Source organism: Zalophus californianus, chromosome 3 (genome assembly GCF_009762305.2).
Source record: "Zalophus californianus isolate mZalCal1 chromosome 3, mZalCal1.pri.v2, whole genome shotgun sequence".
Classification (NCBI taxonomy): Eukaryota; Metazoa; Chordata; class Mammalia; order Carnivora; family Otariidae; genus Zalophus; species Zalophus californianus.
In genome coordinates, this window is record NC_045597.1 from 150,973,043 (window position 1) to 150,999,100 (window position 26,058).

The window sequence follows — 26,058 nt, forward strand, 5'->3', positions numbered from 1 at the left end:
CCTACACCAGACTGGGCCCTCAAATATCTATTGAATAAATATTTTTAAAACATTGAAGGGTGACGAGTGGGGAAAAAAGAAGAAGGCCTGTATTAACAGAAATAGATTTGTCTCTGAAGTCTAAAGCAAAAATGAAGCCTTTAAAATGAAGAAAAGCAAAGGAACATTTTTAACTACCTTAATTTTACAAATTCAGTTGCTTTAAAAAACCTTGAAAAATAAATGTGACATTGCTGACTGAATTTGGAGATTATTTGTAATAATCTTACATGAAAAAAAGTTTTATTCAAGTATAGATTACTGGTTTAAAAATACATGGGAAAAGACAAACATACAAAAGCATTATCATACAACTGATTTCTAAACTCAGTACTTCTGAAATACAAAACGATGATCATTACCCCCCAAAAGTCAGTTTATTGAAACAAATTGATTTTTCAGTTGGTCTATAACTCTTTTCACTCAGTTTTGTTTACAAATATTACGGGACTTTTCAGTTTCACCCCATATCAGAACTTTGTTTTTGACATGTTTCCTTCTCCAAGTAGTTATTTCTTGCAATTAATATCACAAGATTTCAATATGGTTGCTGCTTTGGAAAGAGTTACCACTTTGGCTTCATCTACAATAAGATCCATGTATTGAAAGGCAAAACATTAATGGGCAAAATATGGGGATTGAGAGCAGGGGGTGTAAGAAAAGGCAATGTTGTCTTTTACTGCAATCCCACTAAAAAAGACTCCATTATTTACTTGTACTACTGCTACAGAAGCAGTTTCTGCCAGACCACAGGTCGGCTAAAATAGTTGTCCATTTTATGTTTCCTTTTCTAAACAATAGCAGACTTTAACAATTAGATTATCAACCAAATAAGCAGACAGCTTTAAATTACCATATATTTTAACCGTGTGAAATAAATTATTTTCTTAATTGGATTAGCAGCCTTGTGTCTGGAAAGGCAGCAAAACCCACTCTGCTACAAAATTAGAAGGCTGACTCAGAGGCTGTTTATAAGATGCCTGGCTGTCTTATCATCAGTCATGAAGGTGGACTTTCATGAACTCAGTAACTTAATAAATGTAAAAATGACCTCATCCTTCAATACAGTGTTGAGCCAGCAAAACCAAAAATGTACAATCATCAAGTAGGGAATTGCTTTGTATAAAACAAGAGGGAAATATCCTCTTATATACCATAAGAAAAATACATACAGTAATAAAAATGATCTATAATAAACTTATAAAGAGATGATTCTGGTTTACATGTATGTCTGCTTAAACTGACTGAATGACTGGAAATTTTCTTCTCCTAACATAATGCCCACTTATTATAAGCTAAACTGGTCTTGGTGTCTTATAAATCTATTTCCTTAGATTTATCTACTATACCCTCACTTTACAACCATTTAACTTATAAGCTGGGCCTGCCCAGCCTGCCTATAAAGCCTCTCTTCAGAAAGATACCACATGCATTACACAGAGGCATCTTCTAGTAAATATCTGCACTTCAAAACAGCATATGAAGAACCAGCAACTGGCCCTCCAATGTAAATACATCTCATTTCACATTATCATGGAAACGTGCAGTTTACTAACCACTCCTTTCTTACAGAAAACTCAGTAGCTGTAAAAATTTTGTTCCATTCCAAAACATTTCAATACTTATTAATTCCAAAGATCCGAACACCATGTAGCTGTGGCATTTTAGGAATTAGCACACTCAGGAGAGAAGCTGTGTTTAGGATGAAGTGAGTTGGATCATACTTCGTATAGAAACTTGCCAGAAAATATCTGCAGAAATAAAAATTAAAAACATATATAACATGTAAAATTTGTAAAAAATTTAAAGGTAAAAAAGGCCACTGAAACATAAACATCTAAAAGCAGATTCACTTTTGAGCAGTAAAATAAGAGTTTTACAGTTTGGGGCCTAAATTATTTTGGGATTTAAAAATTTATTTAATGGAGGCATATATGCACATTTTGCATTTCTGCAATTACGTTAAATGCATTTAAAAGAATGTGCTTGCGGGGCGCCTGGGTGGCACAGTTGGTTGAGCATCCAGCTCTCAGTTTTGGCTCAGGTCATGATCTCAGTGTTGTGAGATCAAGCCCTGCATCGGGCTCTGCGCTCAGCATGGAGTCTGCTTAGGATTCTCTCTTCCTCTCTCTCTGCCCCTCCTGCTCATGATCTTTCTCTCTCTCCCTAAAATAAATCTTAAAAAAAAAATGTGTTTGCTACTTAGCATCCTTTAAAGCATAAGTCTTTCAAACTAGGGTTCGTATTTCTCTGAAATGTCAGGTATAGTTTTGTATTTATGTGTATGTTTCTGAAGAGACGATCCAGATCCAAAGCATCTATCATATTCTCAAACGGTTTTGGGACCGACCAATAGGTTAAAAACTACTGCTATACGAAATAAGTCAATAATCAGAGAAAGACAAGTATCACATGATCTCACTGATATGAGGAATTCTTAATCTTAGGAAACAAACTGAAGGTTGCTGGAGTGATTAGGGATGGGGTGGCTGGGTGATGGACACTGGGGAGGGTATGTGCTATAGTGAGTGCTGTGAATTGTGTAAGACTGATGAATCACAGACCTGTACCTCTGAAACAAATAATACATTATAGTTAAAAAAAAAAAAAAAAAGAAGATAGTAGGAAAGGAAAAATGAAGGGGGGCAAATCGGAGGGGGAGACGAACCATGAGACTATGGACTTTGAGAAACAAACTGAGGGTTTTAGAGGGGAGGGTGGTGGGGGATGGGTTAGCCTGGTGATGGGTATTAAGGAGGGCAGGTATTGAATGGAGCACTGGATGTTATACGCAATGAATCATGGAACACTACATCAAAAACTAATGATGTAATGAATGGTGACTAACATAATAAAATAAAATTTAAAAAAAAACTACTGCTATAAAGTTGTGGAAAGGGGGTATTAGTACAATTCTGTATCTTTGAAAGAAGACAAATACTTGATTGCCCTTTTGATGTTCTCATTTTCATATAGTAGCTGAACAGGTGGACAACCAGTTTAACTGGAAAACTGTTGTAAATTTCCAACTACTTTGCTGTAATTGAACATATGTACACATTCGAAGACATTCAACATCTAAGAATTTGTTTTGACAAGCCTAAGCTACCTTTAGGACCATAAATCATCAAGTGAGAATTGTCTAGTTTTACCCAAGGGTACATCAGAGTGCAGTCACATCATCTGGCCACTGAGAGTATCCTAATATAGACAGGATGTAAAGACTAAAACATCATACTTTATTTGATCATAACTAAGAAGTTAGTCTGCATATGGGTGTTTGTCTAATTAGTACTATTAAGAGTATACAGGAAAGTATCCTAATAGCCTTTCCTCTAAGTACTGTCATTCATTTCTAATAAGGGGAGAAAAGCATCTTGTGTAATGTGGTTAGAAAAGAACAGCTATTTTAAGGTATGACTAAAAACATCACAGAGAGCTATATATATCATTTTCAGAATCATCTAAATTGAGGGATTCTGTAATTTTCCACCTATTTCACAAACTATAATCAGAAAATACTTCTGGAGAATAAACCATATTCTTCTTTTGTCTAAATCCTTTCTTCCAACTTTCATATACCTGAAGACTGTTTTTATACTTCCTTCACTGAACAAAATAGGATACCACTTGCATTTAGTAAGCTCAGTTGATTTCCCATAATCATTGTGGGCTTAATGTATAACCTGATTATGTTGGAAACAGATCTTCTTGGAACTGCTTCTCGTCATACTGTAATATATGTCCCCCTTTATGTCTTTTTAATAAAAACTAACTTTATGTGTAAATTATACGAAAATCACTTGGTTCTTACAAAACCCTGACAACCCTCCAAGGGGATGCAAAACCCAAGGTGGGAATTGTGTAATTGCCAGTTGCCAAATTTCCATTTGCCAATTTCCAGTTGTCAAAGGGTATACTGGAAAGAGACCTGTATTGAAGTTTAGGATTTCATCTGGGCTCTGGACTCTAACTAGATGCAAGATCTGAAATAAGGTAATGCATTTCAGCCTGTTTCTTTATCTAAAAATCTGGGATAACATTGCATGCCCCACCTACCTGACAAATGATGATCAAATAAGAAAATGTGAAAGCACTCTGAAAAGTATCAATATTATATAGATGATTTTAATGTTGTTTCTTCAGTTATATAAGGAATTTAATCACAGAATATTTGAAATCATACCTGTGGGTCAAAAATATATTTTTAGAAATATGGATGTTGTACACAGGTACATCTTAGTTGACAATTTTGTGACAGCTCTTAGTGAAAATTCAGTATAAATGTCAGCTTTTTACATTAATTATAATGCAATCCTCAACATTTTATAGATGAGGAAACTGAGGCTTTCAAAGAAATGGCCAAAAGTCACGCAGCTAGAAAGCAGTAGAGCTAAAGTCCAAATTTAGGGCTGTTTGTTTAACTATTGTTCCTGTTATTGCACTTATCTTTGTTATATCATACAAATCATTTATCTTTTGATGTTAATTTTATATGGGGCTGGAATAAAAATTTAAAAAATTTCCTCAAAGTGCTATCAATATAAGAAAAAAGAAACCTATCACTTTATGATCAATTGATTCTTTTCATTTTAAAATGCCTTCCTTTCTCTGCACATCTATCTAAAATCTACTTTCCCCTAAGTCCCAGTTTAAGGAATCCTAATGCCTCCAAGAAGTCTTTCCAGTTATTCCAGACTGCACTGATTTTATCATGGATGCATGACTATATATAAACTATGTGGTATACAGTGTTTGATCAAGATATACATAAAACATCCATTATATGCATACAACTATACTGAGCGTGGCATTCAAAGCCATCTATGCACTTAGAAATTCTTTGCACAAACAAATCATTTATAATAACAGATAATACAAAGTGGCATAATAAGTTCAAAACAGGTCATTATTACTTAAGGTTGGGTGCTAAGGAAAAGACCTTATTGAGGAGGTAGGATTTAAATCTTGAAAGAAGGATAAATTAAGAAAGAAGGTATTTTGGGTAGGAGACATTATTTGAACAAAGGCATAGAACTAGGACTACACATGAAGTTTTCAAGAAATGCTGCTTAGAAGAGCTTGACCACATGGAAGTTGGATGGGGTAAAATATTCACATAAAGGAAAAATGAGGTAGGAACCATTTTGTGAAGGGTCCTGAATATCAGGTAATAGGAGGTAATTGAAGGTTAAATGCTTTACAAATAGATATTATCTCATTTATTTCTTACGCCATCATACTGAGCTATGTACTACTGGCTAGAATTTCATTATGAGCAAACCAAGCAGGTTGAGCGATAAACACAGGATTCAACCCAGGTCTGTTCTACGATGAAAGCCTAACTTCTCTTGTCTATAAACTATACAGCAGTCTCTCCTAAGGAGTCTGAACATCTAAATTGGTGGGGAGGGGGGGGAGGTGGTCAATGAAATTCATCTGAAATCATCCAAATCCTTGTTTAGGGAGATTAATCTGATAGTGGAATACAGAATAAGATTATGCATTTGTCTTTCTTGTAAGCAACTTAAGTATATGAACTAGAATATATTTGACCTGTATATCCTAGAATGTCTAAACATACTGATGGGCACACTATGTTGTCTCTATATATTACTGAGATAAAAAACGGTTTATTACCAGCCTGTTAAAGACTCTGCCTGTATTTCATGCTCTGTGGTAGCTATTCATTGGTAGAGATTTCAACAAATATTCTGTTTCTCTGTTTCTAATTGAAATTCAACCTAATAAAAGGACAGCTCCCTCTTATCCAATCTTCTTCATACCTAAAAAATTTCCACCACTTACAGAATTATTGGAGAAATTGTAAAAAACTTCCGTGAAGATGTAAACTGTACTCCATAGTCCAGTTGTTCCCAATGAGTTAGGAGCCTTGCTTTACCCTGGTCAGGAGTTTCAAAAGGTGTTCCTTTTACTGCATGCAAAAATACATACATCCCCTGGAAAACAAGCAAGGAGATATATAATCAATATCAAATATAAAATTAGTACTTGTCAGCAAGCATTAAGATAGTTCCAGACTGCTTATTACAGTATGGGTGATTCAACTTAACAACTCAAATTTTAAGCTTTCATATTATTTGTGAAAGGCTGTGGCCAGTTTCTTCATAGTAAAATAAAACTTCCAGAGGCATATGAATATTATTTGGTGAAAACCAGTAACAGATCAACTGAAAGTAACGTGTTTTCATCTCCTATTAAATTGAAAATACACAAAAAAAGAACATCAGGATAGCTTTATATCATTACATTTAGTTACATTACATTACATTACATTTACTTTCCTATTAGGAAACAGGATTATCTTTTATTTTATTTATTTATTTGACAGAGAGATAAAGCCAAAGAGCACAAGCAGGGGAAGTGGTAGAGGGAGGAGAAGCAGGCTCCCCACTGAGCAGGGGGCCCACCGTGGGGCTCGATCCCAGGACCCTGAGATAGCTTTATATCATTACATTTAGTTACATTACATTACATTACATTTACTTTCCTATTAGGAAACAGGATTATCTTTTATTTTATTTATTTATTTGACAGAGAGATAAAGCCAAAGAGCACAAGCAGGGGAAGTGGTAGAGGGAGGAGAAGCAGGCTCCCCACTGAGCAGGGGGCCCACCGTGGGGCTCGATCCCAGGACCCTGAGATCATGACTTGAGCTAAAGGCAATAGCTTAACCAAATGGGCTACCCAGGCCCCCAGGAAACAGGAGTATCTTATCCCTGATGTGTAGGAATATTTAGTGTCATATTAATAAATCTGATGATACTTACAAAATGATAACATACATTCATAAATAATAATAAAATTTCTGCATCAGGGGAAAATGGCTTTGAAAATATTTATTAAGACTGTCTCTGTCTCAATAGTTCTAACACAACAAAGATGGATAGTAGATCTAATGTTCAGCTTAATTTGCTTTTAAAATCATCACTGTGCCCCAATAGTGTTTCTTTTGAAGTTAGTTTTTAAGAAGATTTATTTATTTAGGGGGGCAGAGGGAGAGGGAGAAAAGCCAGATGTGGGTCAATCTGGGTCAATCCCTGGACCCTGAAACCATGACCTGAGCCAAAATCAAGAGTCAGATGCTTAACTGACTAAACCATCCAGGTGGCCCTGAAGTTACCTTTTTTGAAAGTAAAAAAACATTACGAAAATTCATTCTGTCTAGGGATATGTTTGAACATCTAATTTTGTGATTAGGAAAAAAACCAATATATATTAGATTTTGTTTCCTTGAAATTATTATTCTATTTAGATCACTGGTAGTACTTCATTGCAGGATCACTGTCTGAGGCACCAGTAACAGAATATTCTTGCCTAAACATTATCATCAGTCTTTCCTCCTAGAAGTCACAATGAGGTGTCATTTTTGCTTCTTCAACTTTTATTAAATATATGGAAAAAAAATTAGTGATTTGAAATTTTATATTACTAACTAGGTGTAGAGAGCCATTCTTTTCAAAGCCGAGTCTACTTTCTAGTTATTCCATTAAGCAATTCAGAAGTTGTTTAGCCACAATAACACCTAAGCTATATAGCAACAGACTCATGTTCAATTGGATTTAACTAAAAAAGCATTTAATAAGTGGCTTATATGTACAGGACACAGGACATGTATGCCCATATGAAATTGAGTAAGAAATGTTCATAGCCTTGAAAAAAACTCAATCTTCTAAAAGATGGTAAGAAAAAAAAAAAGATATGCATAAGCAACTAGAATGTAGGGCAGAAACTGCTATCAAAGGTACAGAGTCTACAGCCAATGCAGAAGAGGGAAAGGTTCTTTGTTGCTAAGGCAAGAGCTGTGATGCTATCTTGTCAACTATCTCATTCTTGAAGGTTCAGCTCAAATGACAACTCCTTAGTGAAGCCTCCCTCATTAGTAGTAGCCTATGTGCTTGTATAGAATTTTATTGAAAATACTTTTATTTATAGCACAATATATTTTGTTAGAATTGTTGACATGTTTGTTCTCCCATTAGCCTGAATACCTCAGGAACAAGGGCTGGTACGCAGCAAGTATTAGGTATTAAGCCAAGATGACACTAAGCTAAGGAATGTTTATTCTGTAAGCACAAGGAAACTATTTTCACATGGACTTTACAGGAGGCAATTAAAACAAATTGTATGCTTTTAAATTCTGAGAAGTATAGGACCCAAAAAAATTAAGAATCTCTAACCCATGCATGTATTAGAATCATCAAAAACAAATAACAATCCCCTCATTATTTCCTTCAAACTACATGCATCACCAGTGTTTAGAATATTCAAACAGAATATCTTATATATCCTTTTCAGTTAAACAGACTCTTACTGACCATACATCTTCTATCCCATTATTTTTAATAGTTATTCTATAAAATTTAGTGATGGAGGATTTATACCCAAATCAAAAAACTTGGGGAAAAAATATGTAGCTCATGGTTAGCAGTTAATATTTACTGGCTCAAAATGCAGAAAATCCTCATTCATTTTAAAAGCTAAGAATTTTGTGAAATATTAATACCTCTAAAAGTGAACTATAGCCACTGCAAAAATGAATAAAAACAATCACTGTAGGTTTCTACTATATGGTTCAGAAAGGCAAAGACAGTATTTTTTCTAACCACGGATAACAACTAGGTCTATTTTCCCATTTAAAAGCGTTCAGTACGTATTTCACATTTTATTGGTTTAATGTAGTCTGTCTTCAAAAGAAACTTAAATTTGGAGTCATGTTAATTGCTACATCAATGGCTGGTAGTTAGGGTTTTAGTGTGGTGAACTAGTAAGTCAGAAGTTCGCTTCCCTTATGCTTTGCTCACACCCATATACTGTGCTTCAAAATCTCAGTCAACTAACTTGAAAACATCTAGGCAAAGGGAGGGGGTAACTTCTAAAGTACATTTAATACATGTGCCATTGGAGAAGGGAAAATTATATGACAATACAGACTAATTTAGCAAACATTTACATAGGTCTTTAGAGATACGGGAAATAAAGAGACAAATTCCTAATAATAAAACTATGATAAATACACCTAAAAGAATGCAGCATGGGAGTTTTGTAGCTTCCTGGAGAAGGAGATATTTGAGTAGTTTTCCTGGACAAGTAGGAATCAGCCCAGCAAGGGGGGGAGGGTATTAAAATAGTGGAAAAAGAGTCTAAGCCAAAGCAAAAAGGTGAGAACGAGATAATTTTCATTATTGTTAGAGCAATACTCATGTTTGGAGATGGGATGAGATAAGATTGAGTCCTTTTCTTGCCTGTGTACTGTTATCAACTGGTCTCATATGCCACATAAGGAACTTGGTATTTTACTATGAATATAATAAGGAATCACAGAAGGACTTAGAACATGACTTGAGCATATATGAATTTTGAAAATAACTCTCTGCCAAGTTGGAATGGAGGACGGTAGAGGAACATCAAGGACACCATCTGATCTACTGGAGTAATCGACCTGAGGAAAAAATACGGGCACCAATTATAGCAATGCCAGTGGGGATCAAGCTGAGAGACAGTAAAGCAGTAAAACAGGGCTTTGACTAAATGGTGTGGAATACAGAGGAAAAGGAGTTAATCTAAGACTGGAGTGACCATATAGACTAGACAGCATGGGAATGGTCCGGATTTACACCTGTTTTCTTGGAGTAGTTATTAATAGAGCTCTCTTTTAGTCTCAGTTTGGATAATTCATTACATGAATCACTTCACCTTTGACATTCAGGTATCTGGCTTGCCTCACTGGGCAGACAGTGGTGTCTTTAGATTAGATCAGAAACAAAGCCAGAGGAACAGGTTGTGAGTGGTAAGGGACAGATCAGGAATGAGTTTAATTTATAACTGTTTGGCTTAAGGTACAAGGTGATCTGCCAATTTTAATATGAGCATCATCATTCTACAGGAAGAAACTGAAAATACAGATAGATGAAGTAATCTTGATAGAATACACAGAATAAAAAGAGATGAAGAAAAGAACCTTGGGGACAGCAATATTTAGGAGAGGAAAACAGAAGGAAGAATGTGCAAGAAAGAGAAAAGGAAAAATTAGAAATATATCTAGGAAAAAGTGATCTCATGGAAGCCAAAGAAAAGGAATTCTGGTAAGAGGGATATAACTCTTGTCAAATATTTCAGAGAAGTCACTACTTAAAAATAGCCCTACCAAGGTCCATCGCATAAAATGGACTAGGTGGACATTCATTTATTTTTACCACCACATTATCCTTGTCCTCCTCCAATCAAATTCAAATACTCTTCAAAAAATAGGAAATAAATAACATTAATTAAAAAAAATCTATTTCTCCTACATTTTCCTGCCTTAATGTTCCAAGTTCTTCATTTTCTGGATATGTTTAAACAAATAATTAATCTGGATTCCATTAAAAGTCTCAACTAATGGATTTCTCCCCTTTCATTCTGCTTTCACAGACTGTTAAAGACAAGAAAGGTCACTATTAGTTTTTTGTTTTTTTTTTAATTTTTCCAGGGCTGCATAATATAGTCAGTAGAATCAACTGAACCTCTGTGGGATACTTTGCAGAACTATCCTATAATACAGAAGAACCACAGTCAACATGAAAAAGCTAAGGCACCATAAGATCCTCAATCACGTAAGATATGATGAAGCTCAACATTTCTATACTGAAGGAGAGTATATGTATACAATTTAGAAAGGATTGAAGTTTAACAAGGATTGAAATCAAAGATGGTTATTAATCTCCAGTTAATCAAAAACCATAATTACTTCTGAAGCATTCTGGTTAATCAGTACATTAGTAGCTTGAATTACAGTGTCTTGTAATTTTTGCTAAAATGACCTACTATTTTCTAGATTCCATAAAACCATAAAGAGGAAAAAAAAGGTCTTACTTAGAAAAAGAGCTCAATGTTTAAATATAAAGTATTAATAGAAAAAATATCATCTTATCCCAGATTAGAATTCTTCAAAATTGTCACATATATTAAAAATCACTAAACTGTACACTTTTAAGTCAGTGAATTTTATATATTATATGGTTATGAATTATATCTCAATAAAACTATTAAGCTACGTCATGTTTTTCTTCTTTATAGCATAAAGCATTAAGCTTTTTAAAAAAATTGTTTAAATACACATAACGTAAAATGTACCATTTTAACCACTTTTAAGTGTACAATTCAGTGATATTAAGTACATTCACATGTGGATGAACACTTGGGTTCATTAAGTACATTCACATTGTTATGCAACCATCACCACCAACCATCTCTAGGACTCTTTTCATCTTACAAAACTGAAACTGTACTCATTAAACAGCAACTCCCTATTTCTTTCTCCCTCAGTCCCTGACAAGCACTAAACCTTAGGCTTTTAAGTGCTTAGTATAAAGTAAAATTCTTACCAGATTATGTATAACATTTGTTAAGGTCCAAGCAACAGGAACACTGAAGAAAGGAATGCTGAGTAGGACAATATGAAGCAAGCCAACTCCTAATGCATATGTCAGCCACATACCCCGGCTGTTCATTACGCGGGTATTTGGATTCACCTCACTGTGGGCAACTCCAACATTCATGTTTGCTCTGTAGGAAAGCAATGAAATGAATCAACAATGATATAATTGGAAACCTAAACACTCTTTATTCCGACATGACAAAATAAGTGTTACTAGGATCATTTTTCTCTAGTTGTTCTGAAATAGAACAAACACATCCACCAAAATATGCTATTTGCAGATGCCAATGAAGGCAGTAAATAATTCTTAACATCTGACTTCATGGTAAGACAAACAAGATTTATTTTTATGGCTCTTATTGAAAAAGTAAATTAAAATCCCTTTCCTAAAGCTTGTCTTCTAGCATGTTGGTTTTACTAAATGAAATAATGGACAGGAAAACTCAAACTGAAAGAGAAAACCTACACTTTCTTATATCATGAAACCAAAGTGAAAGCTCAGGAGCTAAATGTACAGAATAAAACTAATATAAAAAAAGCAAAGCTGCAGCATTATTTACAATAGCCAAGATACGGAAGCAACCCAAGTGTTCACCCACATGTGAATGAATAAAGACGTGTGTGTGTGTATGCATATGTATATATACTAGGGTATTACTTAGCCATAAAAAAGAATGCAATCTTGTCATTTGCAACAACATGGATGGACCTAGAGGATATAATGCTAAGTGAAGTAAGTCAGAGAAAGACAAATACCATATGATTTCACTTACATATAGAATTTAAGAATCAAAACAAAAAAAAGACCAAAAAACACTCTTAAATACAGAGAACAAACTGGTGGTTGTTGCCAGAGGGGAGGTTGGTGGGGGGGGATGGGTGAAATAAATAATGGGGATTAAGAGTACACTTATCCTGATGAGCACTGAGAAATGTACAGAATTGTTAAATCATTATATTATACACCTGATACTAATATGTTTGTTAATTATACTTGAATTAAAGACAAAAAAAGGCAACGTAGATCCACCCAGTCTATTCTGAGTAGCCGGATTCTTATACCTAATGTAATGTAATGTTTCCAAAGAGTGGTCAGGTTCACTTCTTTTTAAATATTGAACCTGGGAGGAACATAATGTGGCGAAAAATTTACATGGTCCAGGGATAAGGTTTGTTTCTCAATCTCATGATACAATAAGGTTAAAACAATGAGTCTGTCTAACTCTTCAACTCCCCTAAAATTCTCGGTTTTTTCTTTTTCTGAGTTTTTTTCCCTTTATTGCATTCAAAATGAACACCAAAGGAAGAACAGATATTAGTTCCCAGTTATTTTAAGGCTGACGTTTCCTTGGTTCTAAGAATCCCTCGAACAAAATACAGCTGTCCTGAAGAATAACTATCATCTCCAGTAAAAACCAACCAGTGAGACTGAAAGGGGGTGGCATGGTTAGAGTATATTTGAACAGGTCTGATTTATTAGTACATGAACCCTATTATAGAGTTGGCATTAAAAGAGGAATTTCTCAAACCCATCCAACAAGTGTTTCCGGAGTAAAATGTCGCATTCTCTCTCCAAAAATCTATGGAACACGCATCAAGGCTTACGATGATGAAAGCTGGTTACACTAACAAGACACAAATGTCTCAAGTTAACGTGTGTAAATATTTCTTCTAATCTAAATATCTATTTTACATCATACATTCTTTTCATAAGCTATAGGTTATACTTAGAAGATGCCAAAACTCAAGATACTTTTCCCATTTCCCACAGGATGGAAAGAAAAAAATAAAGCTCGAAAGAGGCTTAACATTTCTATTTGAGCTGGAAGGCAAAGCTGGTGTGGTACTGACCCTACCCCAGTTCAGAAAACCTTCCCAAGGAGTCTGCCGCGCCACTTCAGGACTGGCAAACAATGACTTCCGACTGTGAAGAGCCTCCCGGCTCTGCCTAGGCAAGTGTCTCGAGGACGGCGACCTCGAGGTCCTCTTGGGAACTTCCTCGTGAGCCAGAAAATCACGGGCAGCCCCTACCGCCGCAGCACCTCCCCCACTCGCCCCTTCCCTCTCGGAGCTGCACATCCCACCAGTACCAAGGCAAGACGACGAGGACTTGGGGGCAAGCCTCGGGGGGCCACTTGGTCCGCACCGGCAGAGCAGGAGCCGCGGACGCAGCCGTAGTTCACTTTTTCCCCTCAAGCCTACCCTGGCCCGCCAACAGCCCCTACCGCCGCAGACAGCAGCACAGCCCCTACAGACGTTCATGCCCACTCACCCGCCGCCCCACTCCCGGCGGCCAGCTCGGAACACAACCAGCTCCGCGGCGACGGCGTCTCTTCAAGGCCGAATGCCTAACATCAGCCGCAGAACAGCCCAGCGTAGCGCAGCGCAGCTTGCGGAAGCGTTCAGAGCCGAACGCGCCGCCAGGGGATTGGCTGCGGGCAGCGCCAATCCCACGTTCCCCGGGCAGGGCGGGACTAAGTGCTGCGCGCCTACTGCCCGCCCAGTCGTGCGCTGGAGGAGAGTTCGGGAGCCCCGAGGTTGGGCCTGTGAGTTCGGCGGGACGCTGGCCGGTCCGCTCGTGGATGGTAATTGCCCTTCTGCCGCGAGCGCGATGGTAGTGTTGTGTGTCTAACGGGCATTCATTCTTATCTTCTCGTAGGCTCGAAAGCCCCTTACCTTCACCTGGTCCCGTTTGGCGTGAGAGCGCCACTGGTAGCCTTGTGCCTCCTGCCCGCTCCCTCCCGCCCCCTCGCAAAGGAGGGGCGGGAAGCGGACGGAGCCGGGCTCGTGGGCGCGCACGCGTGGAGAGCGGTCTTTAAGCAGGGCTCGGTCGGTTTCTATCTGGTTTGGCCGTGCCTCACTAAATCGTGCTTGGGCCTTTGTTGCAGCCCATTTCCCAGAACCTTCTGAGTGCAGCATTTTAAAGTTGTTTGCCAGGCAGACATTTTAACTGCGGGCAGCCATAACTCGTGAATGTAGTATATGGTATGTTGTGGCGACATACAAGTGATGCGAGCAGACTCCCACTTAACCATGATTTTTACTGGTGTCATTTTGGGTTTAGCCACACGTTGAAGACAGGCACTTGTATGACATGCTGAGGAAATGTGAATTCCAAAAATTGATCTTATTTGAGAATGGAGAGAAAAGGTCAGATTATTTGGAATTATCTTTGAAATCGAATTTCATTACCTTGGCAGTTCGCAAAGTTTATGATTTGTATTGCTGAAGTAGCTTGCAATAGTATTTTGAAAATTGGTGTGGGATAAGTTTGACTATATGTATCTTGCATTTCTGTTGGCTCTCTGAAAACAATTGGGTTACGTTTATTGTTTTTAAAGTAAATTATTTCATTGTGTTTTCCTATAGCAATGCTTCTCTGCTTTTTTAGGTACCTTGTTGTCCTTAACTGACTTTCCTGGGCGGTACTTTTTCAGGAGTGTTTGCTTTCCCTCCCAGCAAATATGGAGGAAGACTGATTCCTGATATTCTCACACATTCTGTGCCGTGATGTAAGCCTGATAACTCTTTCACTTTTCAAAAGGTGTCATTTGGCACATATGGCAGAATGCTTGCTATGTTCTACAGGTTATGCTAGCGCTATGAGATTAATATAAAATCTCTGTCCTCAGAGAACTCTGAGCCAGGAGGAAGAGACAGAAAAACAATAGTTAGAAGAGCCTATGATGAGTTTTGGATTGGAAAAAGGGAAACCGTGCTGTGGGGATACACCGGAGTGAATGCCTAACCTGTTGGGGTGGGGACGGGTCAAAGTTGGAGCAGTTAAGAAAGGCTTCCTTGAGGAGGTGATACTGTACTAAATCTGGAAGGATGGTTAGAAGTCTTTGGTAGAGAAAGAACCTTGTGAAGTAAGGAACGAGTGAGTGCCACCACATTAAAAGTGTAGGATGATAAGTTTACTGTGTATTTGGGTAATAGTGGGATGAGATCAGAAAGGTAGAGGTCCAGTTGTTAAGGATTTTGGACTTCACCTGATGAGCAGTTAGAACTCTCTCAAATCTTAAGTAGGATAGCAGCATGATGAGATTTAAATATAGAAAGAACCCTATCATTGGTTGAGATTTGAGGCAAAATATCAATTAGGTGGTTATTGTAGTACTTCAGGGCAGAAATGTTCAGGGGTCACATTTATCTAGTGGCTACCATATTGGACAGTGCAGCTCTATATCCTTAGACCAGTGTGCAGTCTGAACCTTGGCATGCAGAGGGTGCCTTTTGCTTGTGACAGTACTAATTTGTGTGAATGGTAGAACCGTGCAGCAGCCTAACTGTCCACATTTTTTCCTGACTGGAAAAGCCTCCCAGCCCTTGAGAGCCACAAAAACTATTGAGAGGTAGTTGTTTACAGCTACTCTTCCTAAAACTGTACCCCAAAACTAAATCAAATATATAGCTTAATTAGAAGTTAATTGCTGGGGTGCCTAGGTGGCTCATTCGTTGGCGTCTGCCTTCAGCTCGGGTCATGGTCCCAGGGTCCTGGGATCAAGCCCTACATCAGGCTCCCTGCTCGGTGGGAAGCCAGCTTCTCCCTCTCCCACTCCCCCTGCTTGTGTTCCTGCTCTCCCTGTCTCTCTTCTGTCAAATAAATGAATAAATTATTTAAAAAAAATAGAAGTTAATTGCTGGTATTAAAAATTGCCAGCATTTCTTTCCATAATGATTTTGCATCACAATACTGAATGTTTTATATAGCCTTATCATTTATAGAACATCTTATTTTTAATTATTTTTTAATCTTTTTTTCCTTAAGATTCCATTTATTTATTTGACAGAGAGAGAGAGCACAAGCACAGGGAGCGGTACGGAGGAGGAGGAGCAGGCTCCCCACTGAGCAGAGAGCCCTATGCGGGGCTTGATCCCAGGACCCTGGGATCACGACCTGAGCCAAAGGCAGTTGCTTAACCGACTGAGCCATCTAGGCGCCCCTACAGAACATTTTATATGTGCTTGCTTATTTGAGCCTCACAACAAACCTAGGAACCACTATCTCCAATTATAGAGGTGATGAATTGATTTTATATAGGGATTTAAGTGATTTGCTTCAGTTTACATGTATTAAAGGTGAACCTCTAAACCTGTTTTTTAGACTCCAGTCTGGTATGTTTTTCTACTGTGCTGATCAGGTTTGCCATTTACAAAGCAAAACATAGTTATATTTATTAATTGTCACCAGTTAATATCACTCTGAACTCAGTGTTTGACCTCTTCCCAGAAATTCATCTCTTAAATTCCTCTGTAATTGTTATAGTGGCTATACTCCCATTTCTTACCTATTTTTTTATATGACTTTGCTGTTTTATGTCTTAATATGCCTGAGAAAGAATCCTAAATAGATATCTTTTTATTTTGTTTGTCTTTGGCATTGCTGTTTTGTTTTGATTTACATTCCATAGGATCAAATCATGTGAGCATGTGAGTCATGGTAAATTAAAGAAGTACCTAGGGTTCCTCTCCTCTCCATTTTTTTGTCTTGAATCTATAGAGGAATTTCATGTCAACCTAGTGTTTTTATTTTCCTGAAATCTTTTCTGAACTTAAGCATTAAGGCAAAAGTAAACACTGCTCCATCCATGTTTTACATGTGGGATTTCCATGTGAGATTTTTTGTTTGTTTCTTTGTTTGAAAGGGTCTTAGACAAAGGATTTTTTTTTTCACTAAAACAATTAGTGGCAGAGAGATTTTGGATTTAAGGTTGGATTGCATGTAAAAGACTTTGAATGCCAGCACAGAGATTTGAGCTTTATCTTGGGGAGCCACATGATTAGAATGATGTTTTAGGCACAGTAGTATAGAAGATAGAGCTGTCTGATATGTCTGATGTCTGACTAGTTTGGATTAACAGTAATGCTAGGGTCTAGGTACCCTAACTCCAGTAAAGTAATAATTCAAAAAGACATTGTAATTCACCAAAACATATAGATGACTAATGATTTTTGAGATTGCCATTAAGACTCATGACTCACTGACATTATCCACATTCCACATCCCAGGGGGAACAGCACCACCTGGTCATTCCTACCTACCCTGGTAGATCATATATTACACTCATTATAGCACAATTTTTCTTATTGCTCTTTAATTATTACCGTAGTATGGATTTACCAGCTAACTTCTCTGTGCCTCAGTCTTATAAAATGGGAAGTGATAATGCCACTTATTTTAAAAAATATTGGAATAAATGATTGAATACTGTGTGTGCTTACAGTAGAGCCTGACATAGTGGGAAGTTGAGTAAATGTGAGCTGCGATTAATTATTGTTGCTATCAGATCTGTTAGTTAGGAATATTTAACAATTTTTATTTTTACAACTTACATTTTATCTTTAGCTACTCTACTAAGCTAGAATGAAACAGTTGCCTGCAGCAACAGTGCGCCTCCTTTCAAGTTCTCAAATAATCACTTCAGTGGTCAGTGTGGTTAAAGAGCTCATTGAAAACTCCTTGGATGCAGGTGCCACAAGCATAGATGTTAAACTGGTGAGTGTCCCTGAGAAGCCAAATACCTTTAAAGAAAAAGGGGGCTGGGCAGATGATTTCTCCTTACATCTATTACCTTTCTCTTCTTTCTTTGTACTAATAAATTATTTCTAGGACATTGCATTTTCTGTCTTAAGAATAAAATCTTAAAAATAAATTTTAATTTAAATCAGTACTATAGTAACACTAAAGGAAATTCTAAAAGAAAACTTATTCTTTAGGACTCCATCACCTAAAACATGGATCTGATTTGTCCTTATTTTCTACTAATTATTTTTGGTTATTCATATTTATTTGTTTTATACTCATTTGTATTTTATCTTTTCCACCTAATCTGATTTCAAAACTAAATCCCTTGTTGTGTCATAATTTTTACATTAAAAAGTCTTAAATGCTGTATATTAAATCATTTGAGTTAATATGACTTATGACACTTCTTATGGTTTGTTACAATTAGTTGGCATGTCTACCTCCCTTATTATAAACTACCAGCTTGTAGAGGAAAGGTCTATATTTTTTCATTTTTGTGTCCTCCATACGTGGCCAGTGCCTGGTACATAAATGGTGAATAAATTGTTTGAGTGAATATAAGAGTACATTTTTTTGTAATCTTCTAATTATCAGATATTTACATTCAGTATTAACGTTAGAAATAATACCGATAAAAAAAAAAAGAAATAATACCGATAAAAATCTTCGTAGGAGGGGCAGGTGGCTCAGTCGTTAAGTGTCTGCCTTCAGCTCAGGTCATGATCCCAGGGTCCTGGGATTGAGCCCCTCATCGGGCTCCCTGCTCTACGGGAAGCCTGCTTCTCCCTCTCCCGCTCCCCCACTGCTTGTGTTCCCTCTCTCGCTGTATCTCTTTCTGTCAAATAAATAAAACCTTAAAAAAAAAAAATCTTTGTAGGAAAGAGACCTACCTTTTCAATATATATACACAGAGATAGCTTATATATAGAATGCATGTATATGCATGTATATGTAGTTGCAGTTGCTCCTTAAAAACCCCTGTGATTTATCTACTGCTATACCTTTTTTTTTTTTTACAATAATGAAGGTTCTGAGAACCTGCCCAAAGTCCTATAATTAGTAAGTAGTGAATCTGAGATTGCAGTTCAGATCTTTCTGTTTCTAAAACCCATTCAAGATCTTTGCTTTATGCTAGTAGTTCTAATAACATTTGGGTGCATCAGAATACTTCAGGGGGTTTATTAAAACAGTTACTGGGCCTAGAATTTCAGATTTTAGGTGGGGCCCAAGAATTTACATTTGCAGCAGGTTTCTAGTTAATGCTGAGAACTGCTGTTCTATACCAAATATACCAAAATACCAAACCTGTATTTGTTTTAGATAATATACATTTTGCCCTTGAACAGCACAGGTTTGAACTGCATGAATCTACTTTGACGTGGATTTTTTTTGGTCAGTACAGTACTGTAAATGTATTTTCTATTCCTTATGATTTTCTTAATAACATTTTCTTTTTAAGTTTACTTTATTGTAAGAATATAGTATATAATACGTATACAAAGTATGTGTTAGCTGACTTTCTATGTTATTGGTAAGGCTTCTAGTCAATAGTAGGCTATTAAGAGGAGGCTGGGAAGATGGTGGACTAAGAGGACTCTAAGCACCTTGTCCCACAGATACAACTAGATAACACTCACATCAGTGTAAATAACCCAGAAAAGACCTGAAGTCTGGCAGACCAAACTCCACAACCAAAGGTAGAGAAGAAGCCATGCCGAAGAGAGTAAGAAGGGCAGAAATGCGGTGGGAAGTGAAAAAGACCATGGTGTTCCATGGAGGGGAGAAAGCAGCAGTTCCATGGAGAGGGGAGAGAAACAAACTGTGTCACACTAGGGAACCTGCATGGAGAAGATGAATCCCCATATTTAGCTCTGAAAGCCAGAGGGGCTCAATTTCATGAATTCTTAAAACCAGCAGGTATTCAAGCCTGGAATTTTTAAAATCAGCAGGCTCCATTCTGGGAGGGCCTGGAGGGCAATAGGAAGCTGAATCCCTGCCCTTAAAGAGAGCACAACAAATAGCCCTCAGAGTTATAGCTTAGAAGCAGCAGTTTGAAAAAGGAAGGGACAGTAGTTTACTCATTTCAGACCATGTCCCGGAGGTCAGGGATCACTGAGGGACTTTTCAGGAACAAAGGAGTGGGCAGACACCATTTCTCTCCTGTGCCCCGCCCCCCCCAGCATAAACACACAGTCACCTGTGAGAACCACCATAACACTGACACTACCTAACTGCTTGCACCACATCCTCACCACCCCCCAACGCCATGCTTCAACAGATCCACCCTTCCCAGTTACATATACCTCAGTCCCCGAATTTTGAGTCCCCTCCCCTAGAAGACTAGCGCAGACCTTCCTAACACCACGTCTCCCAACCCATGCACCTTGCGGTACCCAGTCTGGCAGAGGCAGCAGGTCTCATTTTGCAGCAGACCAGCACTCATTTTGTTAAAACTGCACACCCAGCCCCAGCTGGGGACCAAACACTGCCCACAGTAGACAAAGAGAGTCTCTGCAGAGCACTGCAGTGAAGGAAAAAGTGGCCAGGACACAACAGCAGGGCACCCCCTGAAGTGCCAGGTTCTGGTGAACAGGGGACACTGCACTACAGGACACTATAGGACTTCTTCATAAGGCCATTACTTTCAACAGCAGTAGACAGAGATGACATGCCTAACACACAGAAACAGACACAGAGAATTAGACACAATGAGGAGACAGAGGATATATGTCCCAAATGAAAGAATAGGGCCAACCACAGTACAAAACCTAAGAGAAACAGATATAAGTAGTATGCCTGATAGAGAATTTAAAGTAATGATCATAAATGTACTCACTGGACTTGAGAAAATGTGGAGGGCATCAGTGAGATCCTTTTTTTTTTAAGATTTTATTTATTTATTTGACAGAGAGAGACACAGCAAGAGAAGGAACACAAGCAGGGAGAGTGGGAGAGGGAGAAGCAGGCTTCCCGCTGAGCAGGGAGCCTGATGCGGGGCTTGATCCCAGGACCCCTGGGACTACGGCTTGAGCCTAAGGCAAATCCTTAATGACTGAGCCACCCAGGCGCCCCCATCAGTGAGATCCTTAACAAAGAGATAAAAAAAGAACCATGGATGAAGAACACAGTAAATGGAATTAAAAATAACTAGATGGAATAATGGGCTAGAGGATGCAGAGGAGCAAATTAGCAAACTGGAATGCAGAATAATGGAAGGTAATCAAACTGAACAGGTGAAGGAGAAAAATATGTGGAATAAGAATAGATTTAGGGAAGTCAGTTACTCCATCAAGCATAATAACATTCGCATTATAGGGATCCCAGAAGAAGAAGAGAGAGAAGAGGGGGAAGAAAATTTACTTGAAGAAATAATAGCCGAAAATTTCCCTAATTTGAGGAAGGAAACAGAGATCCAGATCCAGGAGGCACAGAAAGCCCCCAACAAAATCAACCCAAGGACGCACACACCAAGACACATAATAATTAAAGTGGCAAAAAGTAGTGATAAAGAGAGAATCTTAAAAGCAAGAGAAGACAGTTACATACAATGGAAACCCCATAAGCCTATCAGTAAATTTTTCAGCAGAAACTTTGCAGTCCAGAAGGGAGGGGCATGATATATTCAAAGTGCTGAAAGGAAAAGACCTGTAGCCAAGAATACTCTGTCCATCGAGGCAATCATTCAGAATAGGAGGAGGAATAAGGAGTTTCCCAGACAAAAGTTAAAGGAATTCATGACCACTAAACCAGCCCTTAAAAGAAATGTTAAAGGGGACTCTGAGTGGGAAGGAAAGACCCTAAGTAGGAGTAAAAAAAAAAAAAAAAAAAGTAGGAAGCACTAAAGCAGTAAAAATAAGTATGTCCATAAAAATCAGTCAAGGGATTCACAAAGGGTTGTAAAATATGTTACGATATATCTATAACATTGGAGGGGGGAGAAGTAAAGAATGGGTTCAAATTTAATGACCATCCACTTAATATAGATTGCTATATGCAGAAAATGTTATGTACAGACCAATGGTAACCACAAGTCAAAAACCAGTAATAGAGAAAGGAACAAAGAGAAAGGAACCCCAGTATATCATTAAAGAAAGCCAGCATACCTTGAAAGAGAGCAAGAGAAGAAAGGATTGGAAAAAAGCTATAAAACAAGTACCAAAATGGCAATAAATACATATCAATAATTATTTTGATTGTAAATGGATTAAATGTTCCAATCAAAAGACACAGGGTGATGGAATGGATAATAAACCAAGACCCATCTATATGCTGCCTAAGAGACTCATTTCAGACCTAAAAACACCTGTCAAATGAAAGTGGGGGATGGAGGAGCATTTTTCATACAAATGTATGTCAAGAGAAAGCTGGGGTTGCAGTACTTATATTGGACAAAAGACTTTTTTTTTTTAAGATTTTATTTCTTTATTAGAAAACAAGCAGGTGGAACAGCAGGCAGAGGGAGAGGGAGAAGCAGCTCCCTGCTCAGCAGGGAGCCTGATGTAGGGCTCGATCCCAGGACCCTGAGATCATGACCTGAGCTGAAGGCAGATGCTTAACTGACTGAGGCACCCAGGCATCCCAGACAAAATAGACTTTAAAACAAAGATGGTAATAAGAGGCAAAGGACACTACATAATCATAAAGGAACAATCCAATAAGAAGACATAACAATTGTAAATATTTATGTACCCAATATGGGAGCACCCAAATGCATAAAACAGTTTAATAACAAGCAGAAAGGAACTAATCAACAGTTATACAATAATAGTAGGGGACTTAAACACCCCACTTATATCGATGGATAGGTAATCTACTAGGAAACAGTGACTTTGAATGATGCATTGGATTTAACAGATATATGCAGTACATTCCATCCTAAAACAGTACACATTCTTTTTAAGTGCACATGAAGCATTCTCCAGAACAGATCACTTATTAGGCCACAGAACAAGTCTCAACAAATTCAAAAAGATCAGTCATATACTATGCATCTTTTCTGACCATAATGCAGTGAAACTAGATATCAACCACAAGAGACAATCCAGAAAGAGCACCGATACGTGGAGGTTAAATAATATGCTACCAAACAATGAATGGGTCAACCAAGAAATCAAAGAAAAAATTTTAAAAAGTATATAGAGACAAAAGAAAATGAAAATGTAATGCTTCAAAATCTTTGGGATGAAGCAAAAATCAGTCTAAGAGGGAAGTTTATAGCAATACAGGCCTACCTCAAGAAGCAAGAAAAATCTCAAATAACCTAACCTTACACTAAAGGACCTAGAAAAGGAACAAACAAACCCAAAACCAGCAGAAGGAAATAAAGACTAGAGCAGAGATAAATGATACAGAAACTAAAAAAGTAATGGAACAATGAAAGTAGGAGGTAGTTTTTAGAAAAGATCAACAAAATTGTTAAACCTCTAGTCAGACTCATCAAAAAAAAATTCTGAAATAAATGAAAGAGGAGAAATAATCAACACCACAGAAAAACAGGATTGTCAGAGAATATTATGAAAAATTACATGCCAGGCGCCTGGGTGGCTCAGTTGGTTAAGCGACTGCCTTCGGCTCAGGTCATGATCCTGGAGTCCCGGAATCGAGTCCCACATCGGGCTCCCTGCTCAGCAGGGAGTCTGCTTCTCCTTCTGACCCTCTTCCCTCTCGTGCTCTCTATCTCTCATTCTCTCTCTCTCAAATAAATAAATAAAATCTTTAAAAAAAAAAAGAAAAATTACATGCCAACAAATTGGACAACCTAGAAGAAATGGATACATTCCTAGAAAAGTATAAACCACCAGAAAATGAAACATGAAAATAGAGAAAATTTGAATAGACTGATTATCAGCAATGAAATTGAAACAGTAATCAAAAAACTCCCAACAAACAAAAATTAAGAATGAGCTGGCTTCACAGAATTCTGTCAAACATTTGAAGAAGAGTTAAGACCTATCCTTCTCAAACTATTTGACAAAATAGAAGAGGAAGGAAAACTTCCAAATTCATTCTATGAGGCCAGCACTACCCTGATACCAAGACCAGATAAAAACATCACAAACAGAACTACAGAGCACCATCTCTGATGAACATAAATAAAAAAATCCTCAACAAAATCTTAGTAAACTAAATACAACAATACATTAAGAAAATTTTTCACCACAATCGAGTGGGATTTATTCCTGGGTTGCAAGCGTTTTTCAATACTTGCAAATCAATCAATGTGATACATCAATAAGAGGACAAAAATCGTATGATGATTTTATTAGATGCAGAAAAGCATTGAAAAAAGAACAACGTCCATTCATGGTAAGAATCCTCAACAACGTAGGTTTAGAGGGAGCATACCTCAACTTAATAAAGGTCATATATGAAAAACCTACAGCTGCCATCATACTCAGTGGTGAAAAACAGCTTTTCCCCTTAACATTAGGAAAAAGACAAGGGTGTCTAGTCCCACCACTTTTATTCAGCCTATTTCCAGGAAGTCCTAGCCATAGCAGTCAGACAACAAAAAGGAATAAAAGGCATCCAAATTGCTTTGGATTGCAGATAACATGATCATGTATGTAGAAAACCCTAAAGACTTCACCAAAAAACTACTAGGACTGATAAATGAATTTAGTCGAGTCACACAATACACAAATAGAGAAATCTGTTGCATTTCTGTATACTAATAATGAAGCAGCAGAAAGAAGTTAAGAAAGCAATCCCTTTTACAACCGCACCAAAAATAATAAAGTACCTGGGAATAAAATTAACCAAGGAGGTGAAAGACCTGTACTCTGAAAACTTACAACATTGATGAAAGAAATTGAAGACAATACAAAGAAATGGAAAGACATTCCATGCTCATGGGTTGGGAGAACAAATATTGTTAAAATTGTACGCAAAGCATTCTACACTTTTAATGCAATCCCTGTCAGATATCAACAGCATTTTTCACAGAACTAGAACAAAGAATCCTAACATTTGTATGGAACCACTAAAGACCCCAAATAGCTAAAGCAATCTTGAAAAAAACTAGAGGTATCACAATTCCAGACTTCAAGTTATATTATAAAGCTGTAGTAATCAAAACAGTATTAGGGAGGGTATGTGTTGTGGTAAGCGCTGTGTATTGTGTAAGACTAAGGAATCACAGACCTGTACCTCTGAAACAAATAATACATTATATGTTAATAATTAAAAAATTAAAAAAACACCAGTATGATACTGGCACAAAAATAGACACATGGATCAGTGGAACAGAATAGAAACCCAGCAGTAAATCCACAATTACACGGTCAGTTAATCTTCCACAAAGGAGTCAAGAACATGCAATGGAAAAAAGACAGTCTCTTCAACAATGGGTGTTGGGAAAACTGGACAGCAACATGGAAAAGAATGAAACTAGACCACTTTCTTACACCATACACAAAAATAAACTCAACATAGATTAAGGACCTAAATGTGAGACCTGAAACCATAAAATCCTAGAAGAGCACACAGGAATAATTTGACTTTGGCCATAACAACATTTTTCTAAATATGTCTCCTGAGACAAGGGAAATAAAAGCAAGAATAAAATATTTGAATTACATCACAATAATTGGGACTACTATTGGGACTACATCACAATAAAAAAAAAGCAAAGGAAACAATAAAAGACAACCTACGGAATGGGAGAAGGTCTTTGCAAATGACATTTCCAGTAAACGGTTAGCATCCAAAATACATAACTGATACAACTCAACACCACAAGACCCAAATAATCCAGTTAAAAAATGGGCAGAAGGCATGAACAGACATTTTTTCCAAATAAGACATCCAGATGGCTAACAGAGACCTAAAAAGATGTTCTCATCACTCATCATCAGAAAAATGAAAATCAAAACTACAATGAGATATCACCTCACACCTGTCAGAATGGCCAAAATCTAAAAAACAAGAGGCAAAACGTATTGGCAAGGATGTGGAAAAAAGGAACATTCTTGCAGTGTTGGTGGGAATGCAAACTGGTACAGCCACATGGAAAACAGTATGAAGGTTCATCAAAAAGTTAAAAATAGAA

The 26,058-nt window shown here is 37.4% G+C and overlaps 2 protein-coding genes across 17 annotated transcripts in view; one reads left to right on the top strand and one right to left on the bottom strand.

The window, feature by feature from the left end:
• Window positions 1-238: 238 nt before the first annotated feature.
• On the bottom strand, window positions 239-14,222 carry ORMDL1 (ORMDL sphingolipid biosynthesis regulator 1). Of its 4 annotated transcripts, XR_004819953.1 has the most exons (5): window positions 13,752-13,890; window positions 11,427-11,607; window positions 5,848-5,999; window positions 4,099-4,225; window positions 1,661-1,790 (listed from the first exon to the last, which is right to left on the bottom strand). XR_004819953.1 is itself a non-coding variant. In XM_027588746.2 (4 exons), exons 2-4 carry the CDS (start codon window positions 11,598-11,600, stop codon window positions 1,655-1,657), a joined length of 462 nt encoding a protein of 153 aa, XP_027444547.1. In that variant the 5' UTR covers window positions 11,601-11,607; window positions 14,156-14,222; the 3' UTR covers window positions 239-1,654. The 4 variants fall into 4 exon arrangements, 3 of the variants coding, with proteins under 3 accessions (XP_027444547.1, XP_027444546.1, XP_027444548.1); XM_027588746.2 differs by lacking the exons at window positions 4,099-4,225; window positions 13,752-13,890 and adding an exon at window positions 14,156-14,222 and having other exon boundaries at window positions 239-1,790; XM_027588745.2 differs by lacking the exon at window positions 4,099-4,225 and having other exon boundaries at window positions 239-1,790.
• The window catches only part of PMS1 (PMS1 homolog 1, mismatch repair system component), a 76,562-nt gene continuing 64,450 nt past the window's right edge, over window positions 13,947-26,058 (top strand). For 3 of the 13 annotated variants that reach the window (XM_027588742.1, XM_027588736.2, XM_027588741.2), the window contains exons 1-3: window positions 13,947-14,064; window positions 14,871-14,991; window positions 17,829-17,978. In XM_027588742.1, coding sequence (XP_027444543.1) covers window positions 17,847-17,978 — 132 coding nt within the window. In that variant the 5' untranslated portion in view covers window positions 13,947-14,064; window positions 14,871-14,991; window positions 17,829-17,846. Of the gene's footprint in view, window positions 14,094-14,313; window positions 14,630-14,870; window positions 14,992-17,828; window positions 17,979-26,058 lie in introns of those variants that run through there. The other 10 variants (XM_027588728.2, XM_027588730.2, XM_027588731.2 and 7 more) reach the window with 10 other exon arrangements.

What these genes read in the sequence shown, in the direction of transcription:
- ORMDL1 (XM_027588746.2), bottom strand. Translation starts at nt 11,600, where the DNA reads ATGAATGTTGGAGTTGCCCACAGTGAGGTGAATCCAAATACCCGCGTA. An exon ending in CAAATGTTATACATAATCTG is followed by an intron (nt 6,000 to 11,426) that starts GTAAGAATTTTA and finishes CTTGTTTTCCAG; the next exon opens with GGGATGTATGTATTTTTGCA. An exon ending in ACAATTTCTCCAATAATTCT is followed by an intron (nt 1,791 to 5,847) that starts GTAAGTGGTGGA and finishes TTATTTCTGCAG; the next exon opens with ATATTTTCTGGCAAGTTTCT.